The sequence below is a fragment of the Natrix helvetica genome (genome assembly GCF_964273705.1).
Source record: "Natrix helvetica genome assembly, chromosome: 3".
NCBI classification, from domain to species: domain Eukaryota; kingdom Metazoa; phylum Chordata; class Lepidosauria; order Squamata; family Natricidae; genus Natrix; species Natrix helvetica.
The window spans coordinates 41,044,100-41,061,193 of record NC_138549.1 but is presented as its reverse complement, the minus strand read 5'-3'; the positions used below and the strand labels follow the sequence as shown (position 1 = coordinate 41,061,193).

The 17,094-nt window shown below is 33.9% G+C and overlaps 1 protein-coding gene across 2 annotated transcripts in view; it reads right to left on the bottom strand.

The window, feature by feature from the left end:
* LOC309389125 (uncharacterized protein) overlaps positions 1-13,519 on the bottom strand; it is an 811,977-nt gene extending 798,458 nt beyond the window's left edge. Inside the window, exons 1-9 of one of the 2 annotated variants that reach the window (XR_014174895.1) lie at positions 13,377-13,519; positions 8,752-8,790; positions 6,983-7,021; positions 6,277-6,342; positions 6,141-6,182; positions 5,194-5,250; positions 4,714-4,752; positions 3,577-3,699; positions 1,681-2,526 (exon numbers count right to left, since the gene is read on the bottom strand). Coding sequence is in view for 1 of the 2 variants with exons in the window: in XM_081947121.1 (XP_081803247.1) it covers positions 2,510-2,526; positions 3,577-3,699; positions 4,714-4,752; positions 5,194-5,250; positions 6,141-6,182; positions 6,277-6,342; positions 6,983-7,021; positions 8,752-8,790; positions 13,377-13,434 (480 nt within the window). In the remaining variant the exon portion in view is untranslated. Of the gene's footprint in view, positions 1-368; positions 2,527-3,576; positions 3,700-4,713; positions 4,753-5,193; positions 5,251-6,140; positions 6,183-6,276; positions 6,343-6,982; positions 7,022-8,751; positions 8,791-13,376 lie in introns of those variants that run through there. The other variant, XM_081947121.1, reaches the window with a different exon arrangement.
* Positions 13,520-17,094: the final 3,575 nt, after the last annotated feature.

Below are 17,094 nucleotides of genomic sequence, written 5' to 3'. Positions count from 1 at the left end.
TACGTGAAGGGGATAGTATGGTTTGAATGGTCTTGGGGGGGGGTGCAGCTACTCCTACAAGATAGATAGGTATAAACATCCTGGACAATTTTCCCTCCCGCTAGACAGAAGTCTGAGGACTTGCTGTGCCAACCACTTTGAAATGCCATCGCTCCATGAATCCACTTAACTGTCTAATTACACTGTAAATGAAGCAAAGAAAGAAAAACTTACAATGAGTTTCTGCCCTCCCCCCATAGTCTTTCCAGTTTAATCAGATGCTTAGCACGCTACACCAGGATAACAAATAAATTTTATTAGCCAATACTGGTAGTCTTCAATTTTCAACTGGTTTAGGCTAGGGTTAAGAAGTTGGTAAAACATTATGAAAACAGGTAAAGGCAAACTGCTTCCCTGGCATGGATAGGTCCATATAAGTCACTTGAAGCCAATTTTTATATATGTATAAATTTTATTAAACATTTTAAAGAGAATATAAAAGCTAACATGAACTAATATAGAAGAAGAAAAGACAAAATTGGAGGAAAAAAATTAGAAAAAGATAAGCTTCCAATTTGCTTTGCAGCAAATGCAAGTATATTTACAGAGTTATTTTATACTCTATGACACAGGTGTGAAACTCGATCACGTCACATGCTGGATTGGGACATATTGGGACTTTTTTGCCTTTGTGGAACTGGGGTGGGTGTGGCCTGCTCACGACATACCTGGCCCACAGGCTGCCAGTTTGACAGTGATGATGATTATAATAAAAAGCTCATTTTTTTCTATTATCTAATTTTTTTCCTAATCATCAAAATTAAAAGTCATAAATACATTTCTCAGTTTCATGCAAAAAGTCAATAGGGGTTTTTGAATCAGTAGATATTGTATTTTCTATAATCAAAGAAGTTAATTTAGCTATCCATCATCTTCCCCAAGCATTCCCTCATTGTAGTGTGGGACCTTCCTATTTTGGAGCATATAATCATCTCACTGAATTGGCATATACAAAAAGAAAGCACCATACTTTCTAGTTGCTTGTTTATCACTCCCAAAAGAAAATCCTCTATTTTCAATTGTACTTTCATCTTTAAAATATTCTGATTTAATGTATATATTTGTATCCAAACTTTTCTAAACTTTTTACATGTCCACAAATGTGATTAAAATGCCTCCTTCATGTTGTTCTCATTTCAGACAAAGATTCAAAATACCTTTATACATTCTGGACAATTTCTTAGGTGACAGATACCAATTATACATCATTGGTCACTTAAAGTCATTTACATGAGATGGGCAGTATATAAAAATTATAATAAATAAATAAATACAATTTATCTTCAATATTACAATTATAATATAAAGTTCAATCCTTCTAACCACATATCGTCCCACTGAACCAATTGTTTATTGGAACTAAAAAGTTTAGCCATTTTATCATACATTATTTCACTTGTATTTCTGGCTCATATTTCAACAAAAGTTTATACATTTTAGTAATAACATGTTCCTCATTAGGACATAGTTCTGTTTCAAATGTAAATCTGGAGTCAAATTTAACTTGAAGAAAATTTTACTTTTACAGTGATTTTACAGGAATATATCAGTGGAAAACTAATATACATGGTAATGTATTATATATTAGAACTGAAGAAAGAAGGGGAAAATCCCCTTAATTAAAGAGGAAAAAACATACACATATTCCATTCCATTCCTGACCGCTCCCTTTCCTGACCATTTCCTTTTAATATAATAACCCTTGTTCAGAACTTCATGAAGATCACCACAATCTATGTTTATTTCTCAGCACCTGGTATTGTCTCACCAAATTAACATTTCAGCTAGTCACACTCCAAAGTAGGTGAACTATGCCTTGACTTTTAAACAACATAGCATATAGCACCCATTTCTACACAAGGTTAAATGCTAAAAGGAATCTGGGTGCATAATTCTGACTGTTGGTAGTTTCAAGTAGCTAATGTAGGAGGATAACCAATCATGTTTGCTTCAATGAAATTTAATTTATAAAGTTAGAAAAGTACAGTATTTCCCTGAACACTGATGCAATATAGCTAAGCTACAGAGAGGGCATGGTGTGCATCTGTCCACATTTCAGTGCATCTAACACCCCATAGATTTTTAAGTAGTCTTGACGATCTGAAAAAGGTACATAGAGTTTTAACTATAAACCAATGGCTGTACTGTATACCAAGAGTGAGATTGAGATTCTGATCGTTTGGATCCAATGATCTTAAATAAACGGAACATAACATGTTGTTTAACTGTATGAACTGGAAAAAAAAACCATGCAAAGTATATTTTTACTATTCATACAATGTAGGTGCAGTGTATATCATCAACTAATCTCTTGTTTTGAAAATTTTGTTCTTTAGTTTTTATACACAAAAACAAAATGCCTAATTACATAAAACCTTAGCAACAGCATCATAGGTATTACAGTTTGCAGTTCATTCATTTGTTGTTGATCTTGTGGAACTCAGTATTTCTTAGATCATTTTTGAGTAGTTTAGGCAACTGCTCCACCTAAAACATAAGGGTGCATGTTAACGTAAAAAAAAAGGTACTATGTCACAAATAATAATGCAACAAATTACCAATAATATGCAACATTGCTTCAAGTGTGCTAGTTCAATCAAAAATATAATTTCTTGGTAAGAAAACAAATGGAAGAAATAATGGAATGAAATGGAAGGTACCGGTAATTAAGGCTGGCATATTTTTTTGGTGAATGAGAGAGACTAAGAGTATTGTAAGAAGCTTTTCTAGAAAACACCTTCACTCTAGAATAAAAATGCACTGTAATATAAATATACAAGAGAATAAGTAGCATTGATACAGTGGATCTGACTTCAAAATAAATGCACAGGATTGTTCCAAAAGCATATAGGGGTTAGATCTGTGCAAGAAGGAGAAGTGTAAGATACGTTTGCCTTAGATTTCAGTCTAACAGAGCACCTGAGCGAGAACATGGTAATTTAAGGGCTGTGATCCAATACATGCTCAAGAAGTTTAGCCATAAATTCAATCAAATGTCCTTACTGATGGTTCATATCCAAAGCATATTTCTGATGCTAGTGAATTCTTAAAGGAGGCATATAAAACACTACTCAAACAGACAGACCAAAGTTATAACTGGACAAAAGTATTGAAAATATAATTTACACAGAGAATAAAACAACATTCTTTACAGATGGATCTTTAAAATGAAGCATTTATTTTTTCTTAATAAGGCATTGTGATGTTACTGAATTAAATTTATCTGTTTCTGTAGCAGCAGACTAAAAAAATAATTAGCATAGAATCTTGGTATTTTATCTTTTAGAAAACATTCATAGAAAAAGGCTAGCTTTTTATTCTTTTATGTCTTCCATCATAAAAGTAAGACTCTCTAAAAATGATTGATTGATCCCATTGGAAATACTGTAAGTCTTCCCTAATTGTTGTGAGAAGAGACCTGTCTCTAATACAGTATGTATGTCCCACATATAATGAAGACATTCTCAAGTCTTATCTAAGCTGTGGCATCCAGTATTGATTTAGAGACTTTATAACACTTAAAGCAATCAGTCTTACCTCTTGGTTTAAAACAGTATCTTTTCTGCTTATAAGCAGAATAGCCAGCTATGGCGCCAACAGTCAGTATCACAGCTACAGCAACCACAGGAGATGTAATCTGAGCTGTCGTAGCAGAATCAACTAAGGATGGGAAAAAACCAGTTATAGTACCACTAAAGGTAGTCCTTGATGTAAGACGACAATTGAGTCCAAGATTTCTGTTGTTAAGTATTTCAGTTGTTTAAAGTACGTTTTGCCTCATTGTGTGACCTTTCTTGCCACAGCTATTAAGTGAATCACCACAGTTGTTAAGTTAGTTAACATGCTTGCTAAATGGATCTAGATTTCCCATTGACTTTGCTTATCAGCAGGTGCAACCATCATAAATATGCACCGGTTGCCAAGCATCCAAATTTTGATCATCTGACGATATGACCATGTGCAATGGTCATAAATGTAAAAAATGGTGATAAATCATTTTTAAGTGCTGTTGTAACTTTGAACTGTCATTAAATGAATGGTTGTAAATTGAGGATTACATATATTAATAATGAAACTTCTTCATCATTGCCCAAATCATGTAACTATCAATGAATTAGAATGATGCTGTCATTTGGGATAGACAGAAAAATATAAGAATGTTCCAACCCAAATGTTTGACTAGGTTTGATGGCAAGAAATTTCTTTGTCTATCTTCAACTCAAACCCATTCTTCCCTGTTGATTTCTTTTCTTTTGGAATCAGTACATGAGAAACCAGAGGAAAATTAATGCATTAACAGTTGGATTTCAACTAAAGACTTTAATAAAATGAAATAAATATGCTTCTACTTATCTGCTTAGTGAAAGGACTGAACTAAATTTTTTACGCATAGTAGTTTTGAAAAAAAATAAGGAAGTACATTGGGATAAGGCTGGAAGAGTAGAAATAACAATATGGATTGGCTTCAGATCTGATCATTTCAACTATTTTCCATCAAAAATTAATCTTTTTCCAACTATTCCAACTGTGGTCCTCAGCTTCCAGACTAGAAACCCCTTTTAAAGTCACTTTATAAAGTATACTTTAAAAAATACAGTATTTACTATTTACATATTTTGACTCTTAATAACCACACAGACAAAAAAAATTAATAACACAAAAGCAAACTCTTACCCGTATTTCCACCTTGATCAGAAGTTTGCTCTTTCTCACCTAAGATAGAGTAAATAACATGGTTATTTCAAGAACAAAAGCATTATTTAAAAAAAAAACCACACTACCAGTACTACAAGTACCAAGTATCAAAAATATTCAACAACGTATTATAGAAAACATATTCTCAAAATAGAGAATAGATGGAATTAAAATAATGTATGGGGGCCTGCTAACCTGTTTCAGAGATTGAGACCCAAGGACATAAGGGCAGCATTCATGTGTCAATATAAAAAAGCATGTGTGTTATTTCAAGGACACTGGACATCACTTCTGAGCATTCCATTTCATCAGTATGATACATTATTGATAATATGTTATGATCTGTTTATATATTAAAAAGCAGGCTAGAAAATAATAATGAGAAATCTACCAATTAAATTTCTTTGCCGGAGAAAGTAGATGAACATGAGTGACCTGGGAAAAAAATCTATACATTACCTGCCGGGCGTGGAGCTAAAGGTTTCCCATCATTGAGATCTAGGTCATTAAAACCACCTAAAAAATAAAATTAATTGTTTTGTTACTCTTTTCTCTTTCTTTCAGACTGTCCTTTTATCCTTCTTGAGGATTTCAGAATCTATCTGAAACATCAGTGGGTGTACCAACATTTATCTTGAAGTGCCTTGCAAATTGCTTGATGACATTTGGTGAGGAAACTATTGATATGCAAAAAATATAAATGATCAAAAGCAGAGTCTTAAGCAATCATGCGGAATAGCAAAGCAGATTCCTATGCATGAACTAAAACGAAAGTCAGGTAAGGTAACTTTGCAAGGAAGCAGCACCAAAGGAAATTGTTGTGGCCTTGTTTCACAACTCAGGTCTTTCCAGGTCATGCAAATTCCTGCAGCCAATTGCCACTCAGGTTTTCTTGCACAGACATTCACATTTCACATGGATGCTATTCAATCTCAGGAGCAGTTTAGCTCAACTTTACATCCTAGTCCCTTTATCCGATGACATATATCTACTTTATAACCTAATTAATATAGATAATATGAACAATACTTTCTTTAAAGTACTAAAACTTAAATTAGAAGTGTTGATCAATATGTTCTAATAATATTGATGTATGGATTTAAATGAAAAGGGTAGAAAGGTAGTAAATACCATGTTTCCCTGAAAATAAGATAGGGTCATTTTCTTTTGAGCCCGAAATAAAAACTTGGCCTTATTTCGGAGAGGTCTTATTATTTTTGAGGTGCAGGAGGTGGCAAGCATGGTCACCACATGGCTGCTGCAATATTTTCAGGGAGGGCTTATTTTCAGGGGAGGGTTTATTTTAGCACATGCGCTCAAAGGACCAATTGGACTTATTATCTGGGGAAGTCTTATTTTTGGGGAAAGAGGGTATTTCAAAACTTAACAACAAAATGAAATCTTACCAGTTCCAATGCTGCCACCACCGCCACCATTGAAGGAATTTCCTAAATCAACATATTACAAATCAGTAAACACAGTCAAACCAGTGAAAAGAAAAATATTATGAATAGATCTAAACCACACAAATTCCATTCTTACCACCGTTTCCATGATTATCTGAATATGGTCTAAGGTCAGGATATAAGTTAGGTCGAGGTTTGTTACCTAGGATAAATATTTCCAGATATAAAATAAATCTCTTTTCATACATTTTATTTCTTTAGGAAAAATAAACATGTCTTTAATCTATTCTTCCCCAAAAGACCACCTTGGATTACAATGCCCATAAATGCCAAGTATTATTTTTGTTACCAATACTGGAAGATAATTTTTTTCTTTGCTTACCTTACAGTAACAATTAGGAATGGGGAATTGATGGAATGGGCAGGAGGAAATGGCATTCATTTTTAAAAATTAAGCAGGAATTGCACTCTGGAAAAACCAGCAAACCACTCCAGAAAGAGTTACAATGTCCAAACCAGCAGCATATTAGGAAAAACTCCTTAAAGGCTGTTGGGAAAGTTCAGGAGTGAAATTCAGCAGGTTCTGGAGAACTGGTAGAGGAAATTTTGAGTAGTTCGGAGAACCAGCAAATACCACCTCTGGCTGGCCCCAGAGTGGGGTGGGAATGGAGATTTTGCAGTATCCTTCCCCTGCCATGCCAACCAAGCCTCACCCAAAGAACCAGTAGTAAAAAAAAAAAAGAGTTTTACTGCTGGGAAAGTTCAGTTGTAGTTTTAGACCTGACACAGAGAAAGCTTTAACATTGTGGTATTTATTTGATCAGCTGCAATTTAATGCTTACCCCCTGGTGGCTTCTTTGTTGGTTCAGAAGGCTTATCATCTAAGCAAAGTAAATGAACATTACTGTATTATTAAGATTATCAAAAAGGAGGCTTACATAAAAAAACTAGTTGTCAATTCTAAAACTCATTGGATGTTGACAACACAATCCTATCTTCTCTTTATTGGGAATAAACCTTTAGAATTAGCCCAAGCTGGGCAACTGAACTCCTCTTCACTTTTAAGATCCCCTAAGTTACCAAGAACACATGTCTACTAGTAGCTATTACTATCATAGAATTCATATTTGTTATTTAAAAGGTATTTTAAGCTTCTAATATTCTTTACAAACTTATCAATCGTATTCTTAAAAATAGCTGAAAATCAAGCCAAAAAACACACTCTTGTCACCTTTGGCTTTCTTAAGTAACTTTTTTTTAATGCAAAGAAAAGTTTGCTTATTGGGGTTGAGATGATTTTTATATGATTGTCCTGTGCAAAAAGTTTCTTTCAAAGGGATGCAGTTTTCAGGACTTTTAATTTTTAAAAAATGACAAGAAACAAATACTGATTATCTCCATGTTCAATCAAAGGGAATTTAGCTTCAAGATATATTCAATTTCACAAATATTTTATCTCTAAAATTGCCTGGAAGTATATTTTCTGCATTTGATAACTGTTTCTAAATTAACGTACTATATGCAGTATTGCTTTGTAAAGAATGTTATGAAACATGATATATTAAATATCACTCTCAAATTAGAGGTATATGAATATGAGTAAATATCATTTTTATAAAGAGGTATGTATTTATATTCTTTGGAAGCACATGTGTATAGCTTACATTGGCTGATCTTGAAAAGTTAAAAAGGATGAGACATAGTTTATACCTGGCTACTGTATATTTGGGTGGTAACCTACTAGGAAAAAGCAGAACTTTAGCAGAGGTTTAGGCTAGATCACAATTTTTTAAACTTGGCAATTTTAAGATATGTGGATTTCAACTCCCAGAATTCCACAGCTGGCTTCTAGGAGTTGAAGACCACATATCTTAAAATTGTCAAATTTGAAAAACATTGGGCTAGAACAGGGGTGTCAAACTCGCATTGTCACGGAGTCGTCATGTGATGTATTGAGACTTCTTCCCCTTCGCTAAGCCAGGCATGGACGTGGCCAGCACGTGATACATCTGGCCCGTGGGCCGCAAGTTTGACACCCTGACTAGATCACAGGTGTCCAACCTTTTGACTTGCATAGACTACACTGAGTGAAGAAGAATTGTCTTGGGCCACACATAAAACATATAGTAGTTTATGTATATAAATATTGCTAAAATAACATAATAATGTTATTAAACAATCTTGTGGGGCTGCATTACTAGGTGTCCAGGACTACGTATTTAAAATTTTGTGATATATCAATGATGCTTTTGCCATATCTGATTTTGTGGGAATACATTGTTTAAGCAAAGACTCTAGTTGTAGTCATCCATCATTTTAATTTCCTAAGAATCGTTATGGGATCCCAGGTGATGAAGCAGTACTGAAAATAATTAGGATATTAAACACCGAGGCTTGAATTTGCAACATGTCACATCCTATTCATTTTTTAAAAATAAAATAAAAATCATTTAAAAATCAATTCAGGAAGTCTAGTGGGCTTAAAAAGAAGTGTCTACTAATGGCCACGAGAATAATATTGCCTACCCTCAACCTAAGCTGAAAGAGAATTCAGTTTAGTAAAAACATTTGCTTTGTCCAGTAACAATTGTTTATTTCCTAATATGCTTACTTGGGTCAAGAGCATCTTTTAAGTCAAAATCGCCATCATCTATCAAAAGAAACACAAACATTAAAGAGTTTAAGAACATCTGATTCCCTTTTTTTGGCCTAATCAACTTGTTTATATTCCATATTCCATATGTTAGCATAAAACTCTTGAAATGTTCCATACGGTCATTACATCTACATATTCTACATAGTATATATTGCTACAGTTGTTTGAAGATACTTTATGCTACCAGCAGCCATTACGAAATGTTCATTAATGAGCCATGAGTCCATGTTTCCATAGGGTGGCCTATAAAATATTGCCATAATGTATATGGTAATATCTCACAGTGAGATTGATCGTGACATCCTTGATGTTAGGAATAATGCAAATGTATTGTTGTTTACTCAGTTCCTGAATATAGTTTCTAATGGACGCTTTTTCCTTTTTTGCTCATCACCAGTCTTAAAATTGATTGTCCAAAAGATTTTTGATCAATGGCAGATAAATTCATGACAAGTTCTATGAGCTTTCAATAACCAACAACTCAGTTATATGAATATTGCACAGATACATCATGTAGAATACATTGGAGACATCTGAAATAAGCAGCTGAAATTCACTGCAAATTCAATTTTTACTGAGCAAAAAAAGAAACTTTCTAATTATGGATTCTGCTGAGAAAATATCAACTATATTTTTTTCCAAAAAGAAATGCACCTTATTTTTTTGTGACAAGTCATATGCATGATTGATGGACCCAGTATGGCATTCTGTAATGACAGTGTGATTGAGGAGTTTGTAGAGCTGTTATGGGGAAAAGATATCTGATTTATGTAAGAAAGAAACTCCAAAGAAATATTTCTCAATCGGCTTGAATACAATATAAATTGAACTCAGGTTTTTGCAGGCCTTCAAGATTCTGTAAGAATCCCTTAATCCCATTAAAATTCTAGATAATGTCTTTTTCCAAGGGCTAACTATCTGTCAGCACAATGATTTCAGTTGTATTATGGACATGTAGACAGACTGTATCAGAGACTGGCCTATTCCTGTGTAGCCACCATGTCAAGTGTGACCCCAATGTTCTATGAACATGTTTGCCAGTTGATTAAACTTTGGCTCAGCTGCTTCATTAAAGAAAAGTGCAAACTTCTGACATTGTGAGATGAATGGTGTCTTATTGGTTCAACGTTTACCTCTTCTTCTCAGATCCCTCTGCCAAGTTCCTCTGCCCCAAATTGAAGTCAGGGCACCATTGTGTTTTCCACTATATCCTCTTTTCCAGTCAGTCTGAAGAACCTCTTTGTCATTTGCCCAACACTATCAGGCTGCCTTTCCCCACCTCCATTGTCCTTATTTTATAAATTGTTTTCTTTTTGCAAAAGCAAATGCAGGAAAAGGATCTGAACAGATCAAGGAAATACTGTTTGGAGATTTATTTATTTATTTATTTATTGGGTAGTTGAATGATATATTGGTCTATTTAGACTACTTACTCAACACCAAAGGGGCAGCACTCACAAGTTGGCATGAATAAGGCTCATAAGATATGGGATGGGCAAAAATGATTATTGTACGTAACTCAGAGTCAAAGAGCATTGGTTACTGGGTTGAGAGAAGGTTGGGCAGTACAATAATCTGGAATTGAATCCTTGAAAAAAGTGTTAAATGAACAACCGATGTCACTGACTCTTCATAATTAACTGTGGAGAAAGTTGCTGCATAGGACACCACGAATAACAGTGCAGTTCTTCCCTATTAGAAAGCAATAATGGGCTAGAATCGCAGTATGAAGAGATATAAATACAAAAATGCTGGATAATGGGCTCTGGAAAAAATGAGGAAACAGAAAAAGTTGATGGTAAGTGTGAAAAAAAAGTTGTTATAAAACACTGACACTGTGAAAAACTGGTCTAGTTAAAAGAAACTGCAGGTTTAAAATGGCTTAAGGTGACAATCAAGCAGTCAAGTACCAAAACTGAAATGGATTATGGAAATGTGGAAGGAATATAAGGTCACTGTGGTGTAAATTAGGAGGGAAACAGAGGTGGTATTCAGCTGGTTCTTTCCGGTTCTGGCGAACCGGTAACGGCAACTGTGGGAGCCTCTGTCCCTCCCCCCCACCCCCCGCCGCCACATAATGCATGGACACTGCGCATTATGCATGTGCAGGCGAGGCCCATGTGCTGACATTTGCAAACAGGTAGGGAAGGTAAGTAAGCCCATGTGCTGACATTTGCAAACAGGTAGGGAAGGTAAGTAAATCTCACCCCCGGAGGGAAAGTGAATAAAATTTCTATGTAGATTTAGAAATTATTAGAGCAATCTTTGGCACAAATGAAATATGACCATCTATATTTCTACAACATTTATTAATAACACTGGCATTATGCTGTCTGAGCCATGCCTCTTTTTGATCTGTATCCAACAAATGAGACAGGGAGGGGGCATAGACATATCAATCTGGCACAGAAGCTTTAAAAATGAATTAATGTGAGTTTGTGACAATATAATTGACATTTTAAAAGTCAGGTTAATGTATTATTCTAAGAAGTAATAATAAGAATGCTTTTAGCATTATCTTTATTAATCAAGATTGAATCAAGGACTGAGGATGGTAAATAGAAGCAATATAGCAAATATGGATAGTATTTTTGAAATATGGCTCATATGCAGAAAAGGAAGGAAATGGAAGTTCCCTACAAAACACACCATTTATTATGTTTTATATTAATAATTATCACAAAGAATACATCTGGTAAAGCACACTGTTTGCATATAAAGCTGTCTCTGCATGTAAATTCATAATTGTAGTTGCATAAAGAGGCAACTCCCAATGCAATTATTTTGGAACAAGAAAGTCCACATACTTGACTTAATAAGTGTTATGCTTAAAGGCTGAAACATTTAGAAATAAGAATCTAGATTTACTTGGCTGCACAGTGCAGATTACTTTTTACCAAATTCACATTAACCATCTTCTTTTCTTTAACATTTCCATTCCTCATTCTTATCCATTGCAAAGAGAACCAGCTGCAATACTTTTCCAAGTAATAGTTTTTCCTTCAGCTTAGAAAAAAATGGCTTTCACTTTAGTAATTTAAACTTAGTGATTAAATATGTTTCAGATTGTGTAGTTAAAGACATTTGATCAAAAACACCGACGGATATTGCCAATCAAAGCTGTATGCTGAAATCAAATTTATACAATCAATCAATATTTATTATGGTCACAGACCAGCATAACACTTTTTAAATTCAGAAGTCACCGAGAAACATTTACTCAGAGATTTTTCATAATATCTGGAGATTTTAATAATTTACTAAATTTGTCATATCTTCTATTAGCAAAATTGTAGATGAGTAGGTTGACTCAGTGGTGAGATCAAACATGTCATCAGTTTGGCATCTTTGCCTTGAATTATTTCTTTTTCTATCACTATCACTATACCTTTGCTGAATGGAGACGATACTACAGTTAGCATGAAGATACTACATATTACAGTTCTTAGTTATTATTTGAATAAAACTCTTATGATCATTTACTTGAGGTAAGATTTATTGGGACTAAAATTCTATAATATCTGGAAAGGTACATTTGTTTTGGCACTTTTGTTTATGTCTATTAATTTGGATTGTATTTCAAAGTTCTAATAAAAACTAAGACCATTTTGTAAATTATACATGAATGTATTGTTATAATTTGGGAATCAACTTGATAATTTTAAGTAATGAATATATCATGATGGGATTGTTTGTATTGTAAAATACAGTATCCGCTTCAATATTTCAGTAGTCTTACAATGAAATAAAACTAAATTAATATTGTCTGTACTAAATGTTTCCAACAATGATTTCTTAATTCATTTCAAACATATTCATAATTTCATAATTTAACAGATGTTCTGCTATGCCATGTTAAAACGTCATGAACTTTTATCCTGAATAAACTTGTACAAAAAGGAAATAAAATGATCCCAACTAGTTAGAGATTTCTACAGAGGAAACTATCAGAGCGAGTTCTATTCATAGCTTAAAAAAAGGTGATAGTTGGCATCAAGTGTTGAAAAGTTTAAGTATTGAAAGTTTTTTGTCTTAGAACAGTGTTATCTATGCAACTAAGATGATTTTTATTCTAAAAATATAAAATATAGCTGAAAGCTATTTTAAAAATCAGTAGCATCCCATCATACTTGCAGTTGTCTAGCTCCTATTTTTCTAAATACCTTGCTTCAAACTAGAAGATTAGAAATTGTTCTGTAATAGTGTGAACACAGAAACAAATGGCAGAGCACTTTTTAAAAAAATTCCCAACTTATTTTAATGATTTTCATTCAAAGCTTCACCTACATATAATTGTACATCTGAAGTCAGCTATGGAAGGCATACGGTCTCTGATAATAGTCTCGTTCAAGTATTGGTCAGTGGTCAACACATGCCATTGGTTTAATCGACTGTCATATTGATGCTATTGAGTTAAATTAATTAACATACAACTTGGTGTATGTCAGTTTTCTACCAACCTTGAAATACATAAGTTGGTGTTTGATATTGAGTCTAAAATACTTTGCTTTAGAAAAACATTGAAATTACACCATTACACATAGTATCCATCACTAAAACCAAAAAATCCAATAACTTACCTGCAAGAGTTAACAGAACATATCCAATGCACAGAAAAACAACTGGCAGCTTCACCATGGTCTTCTGTCTTGGCTTTTATTTTTATAATTTGAAGTAAAGGTATTAGAACAAAAAAAAAATCTTAAAGTCAAGTATGTATCTGTCCAACCACAAACGCAGTCAAATCTTGTAGATGCCTTAGATGTCCAATTAAAAGGGAAGGTGGGAACAAAACACAATCCAGTCACAAACTTTCTTAACATTTGGCAGCTGTTTAGTGCAACACCCACACATAGATGTTGCAAGAATAATTCCTTAATTAATACGTAGTAAGAGGCATTTACATTGAGAAAGTAGGAGGAATCAAACTGCTGGCAGCTGGAAGAGGCGTGGATCAAATCTTTTCCTTACTCATCTCTTTTCAAAGAAAATTCCCAACCTTTGTAAAATTGTTTTCTAAGACTCAATAAAGACAAACTTGGTATGGTATAAAAAACATACACATACCTTGCACTCATCCTGAAGAGAATAATGTTGTATAGACTATTTCTATCAAATCCCTTGAAATTAGGAACTGTTTTTATCAGAGATGTTACATACTTACAAAAATACTTCCTTTATTCATTAAATCAAGTATCAAATCTATTTTCTGTCCTTAAATATTGTAAAATACCTGGATGTCACTAGGTGAAGTTGTTTGATCAGTGCCAAAAGAGGCAAAGGAAACATGCTGAATTTCAAGAAGCCAGAATCATTCCCAGACTGTATTTCTCACATTTCTAGTCAGCTGCAGACTCATAAATCTGTAGAGCAGACCACAGAAAGTTGATCTAGAGAACTTCAGAGCTGCTGAATTATGCAGCAGTTGTAAGTCTCCAGGCCTAGTTAGTGCTTCATATAGGCATGTATCCCAGAGTTAAATAGACAGTGTAATCTGCACAATGGCCAGTATTTTACTGATTTATACTTATATGGCATACAAGTAATTTTTGATTTACAGCCATTTTTTCTAATATGATTTGATTGCTTATTTGTACCCTATGACTATTATTAAGTGTTGTACCTTCTGATTCTTGACAAATGTATCCTTTCTTTTATGTACACTGAGAGCATATGCACCAAGAAATATTCCTTGCATGTCCAATCACACTTGGCCAATAAAAACAATCTATTCTATTTATTTAATGACCATTCAAAATTATGGCCACCGAAAAGAGTCTTGCGACCATTTTCACATTTATGGCCATTACAATATTCCCATGGTCACATAGTAAAAATTTGGATGTGGCATGTATTTATGATGGTTGCAGTGTCCCAGGGTTAAGTGGTATCTTTTGTAGCCTTCTGAAAGCAAAGTCAAAGGGGAAGAGTCATTTAAAAACTATTCACTTAAAAACTGTGGCAAAGTCATAAAATGGGGCAAAGCTCACTTAATAGCCATCTTGCTAAGCAACAGATATTTTGGGTTCAATTGTAGCCATATGTCAAGGACTACTTGTATTTATAGCACAAGCACGAATCAAGTTTCCATGATTTAGAAACTGCAGAATTTAGTCGGGCTACTACACCTGAATTGCAGAAACTCAAGACAACTAAATAGCAGCAGAGGTACAGAAAGTTCCAACCCTTTGCTGCCATCTATCTAACGGTTGCCAATATTTTTGCATTCCTTCCCTGGGAGCCCAAAATTTTAAGCATCATCATATAATTAGCTTTTTTTTCATACATCATTGCATTTTGCTGTAAACTTTACTTTCTCGAATGGCATTGATTTATCTTCCATAAGAGAATATCCTTGAACTGATGATCGAATGAAAAACAACTATCTTACTTTGTCTTGGATTGCTTAGCTTTCACAATCCTCTAAATCAGGGGTGTCCAAACTTGGGAACTTTAAGACTTGTGGACTTCAACTCCCAGAATTCCCCAGCCAGCATAGCTGGCTGGGGAATTCTGGGAGTTGAAGTCCACAAGTCTTAAAGTTCCCAAGTTTGGACACCCCTGCTCTAAATGTAAATGCATCTGAGAAGTAACACCATTTTCTAATTTCTCAATGGAATTGCTACTGTAAATATCAAAAATTTGTTCACTATGGCATTCCTAGAAGAAACATATTGTGTTAATGTAGCTGTACAAATATATTTGACTTGAATTAGCCTGTGTTTATCTTGGAATATGTTTGTGCTGGATATTCCATTACGTGCCATTGATCTTTTCATCAAAATGAATCCAGGTACCTATCTGGTCAACAAATGAATGTTCGTATTTCATAAACACTTCTACTTGATTTAGATCTTTCTAGACCTCTTCTAAAAATAAAAAATTCTATCCCACAAGGTAATTCTCTCAAAATAACCAGACAAATAATTTTAGATTTCTTTATTAAAAACAAATGACAAGTTTTAATTACCAAATATTTAGAGATTCTTATAATCTAAAGAGCCATACATCTACTTAAAAATTAAACATACTGAACTATAGTCATATTTCACATCGTGCATGAATCATATCGTCAACCCATGGCAATGATTTGCTTTAGATATGAATGGCCGAATCATATGCAATCCTTCCAAAGAACAATACCATCTAGTTCAATGGTATTTACATCCAAATACATGCAGAAGTGTAGCCCCGTCTGCACATTCTTATACACATTTACATGGAATATTGTACAGTACTATGTGACACTTTATTCCAATTTTTAAAAATTAAAATGTATAGGATACACTATTTAGTGCCTATTCCAAACATATTCTCATTATTTTTATAGCAAAGTCTGAACATACTGGAATAACACGACAACTCCTTGCTAATGTATTGCTATTGCATCTGCTGGTTCTTCTCTTCCTCAGTAGTAGACAGGTGTCTGGATTTGATTATTTAAACTCTGCGGTATGCTTTCAATTCCAGCTAGCCAAACAATTGTCTCCAGGGTTTTGTTTATGATAAATCATGGGGCTACTCTCTCATTAGCTGCAGATAAGGACAAGGGAAACCAATGATAAACTGAAAACGAACCATTAGTTGTCTCCTTTACCTAGACTGCTGGTGGATGAGGAAGAACAAATAGATGAAGACAGCTTATTCAATAAATCATGCTGAGTTTGCCACAAGTAGTTCATTTATGGTTTGAACTAAAGTCCTTCTGTTCCATAATAACATGGAAATATCTTTATGAATAGCAATCATTTTTTGCACCAGTCCTGGTTCACAAAATAAGGATTATAGCAAAATATTGCCACTTATCAAAAGCTAATTGCAATCATCTAATTCATGCACACATTTTTCTTCAAAATGCAGGTTTCTTACTGAATTTATTAAGATTTGGTGCTGAACGTATGCTACATTCACATGACCCAAAATTGATATTTCGTTTATTGAAATGCAAAGGGCAACTTCAAAATCCATGCACTGCTTATACAGCTAACTTGTATCTAATTTAAATTGGAAGTTGGCCCAATATTCATGTCTAGAAGTCTATGTATGGATATCTACATAGACATTATGCAAAGATTTACTTAATTTACTTTGGCATGATACTTAACTTGAAATTACATGAGTTCCCTTTAAATAATATGGCACCCACACTTCTTGACAGTTTCTTTTTTTAAATCACAAATTTAGTAATAGGATATTTAACTCAAATTACATGGTCTCAGTGACCATTTCCAAATCTCCTTTTAATGAAACAATATAAAATACTCAGCTCATATTTCTACTCGATTAATATTTTTGGCA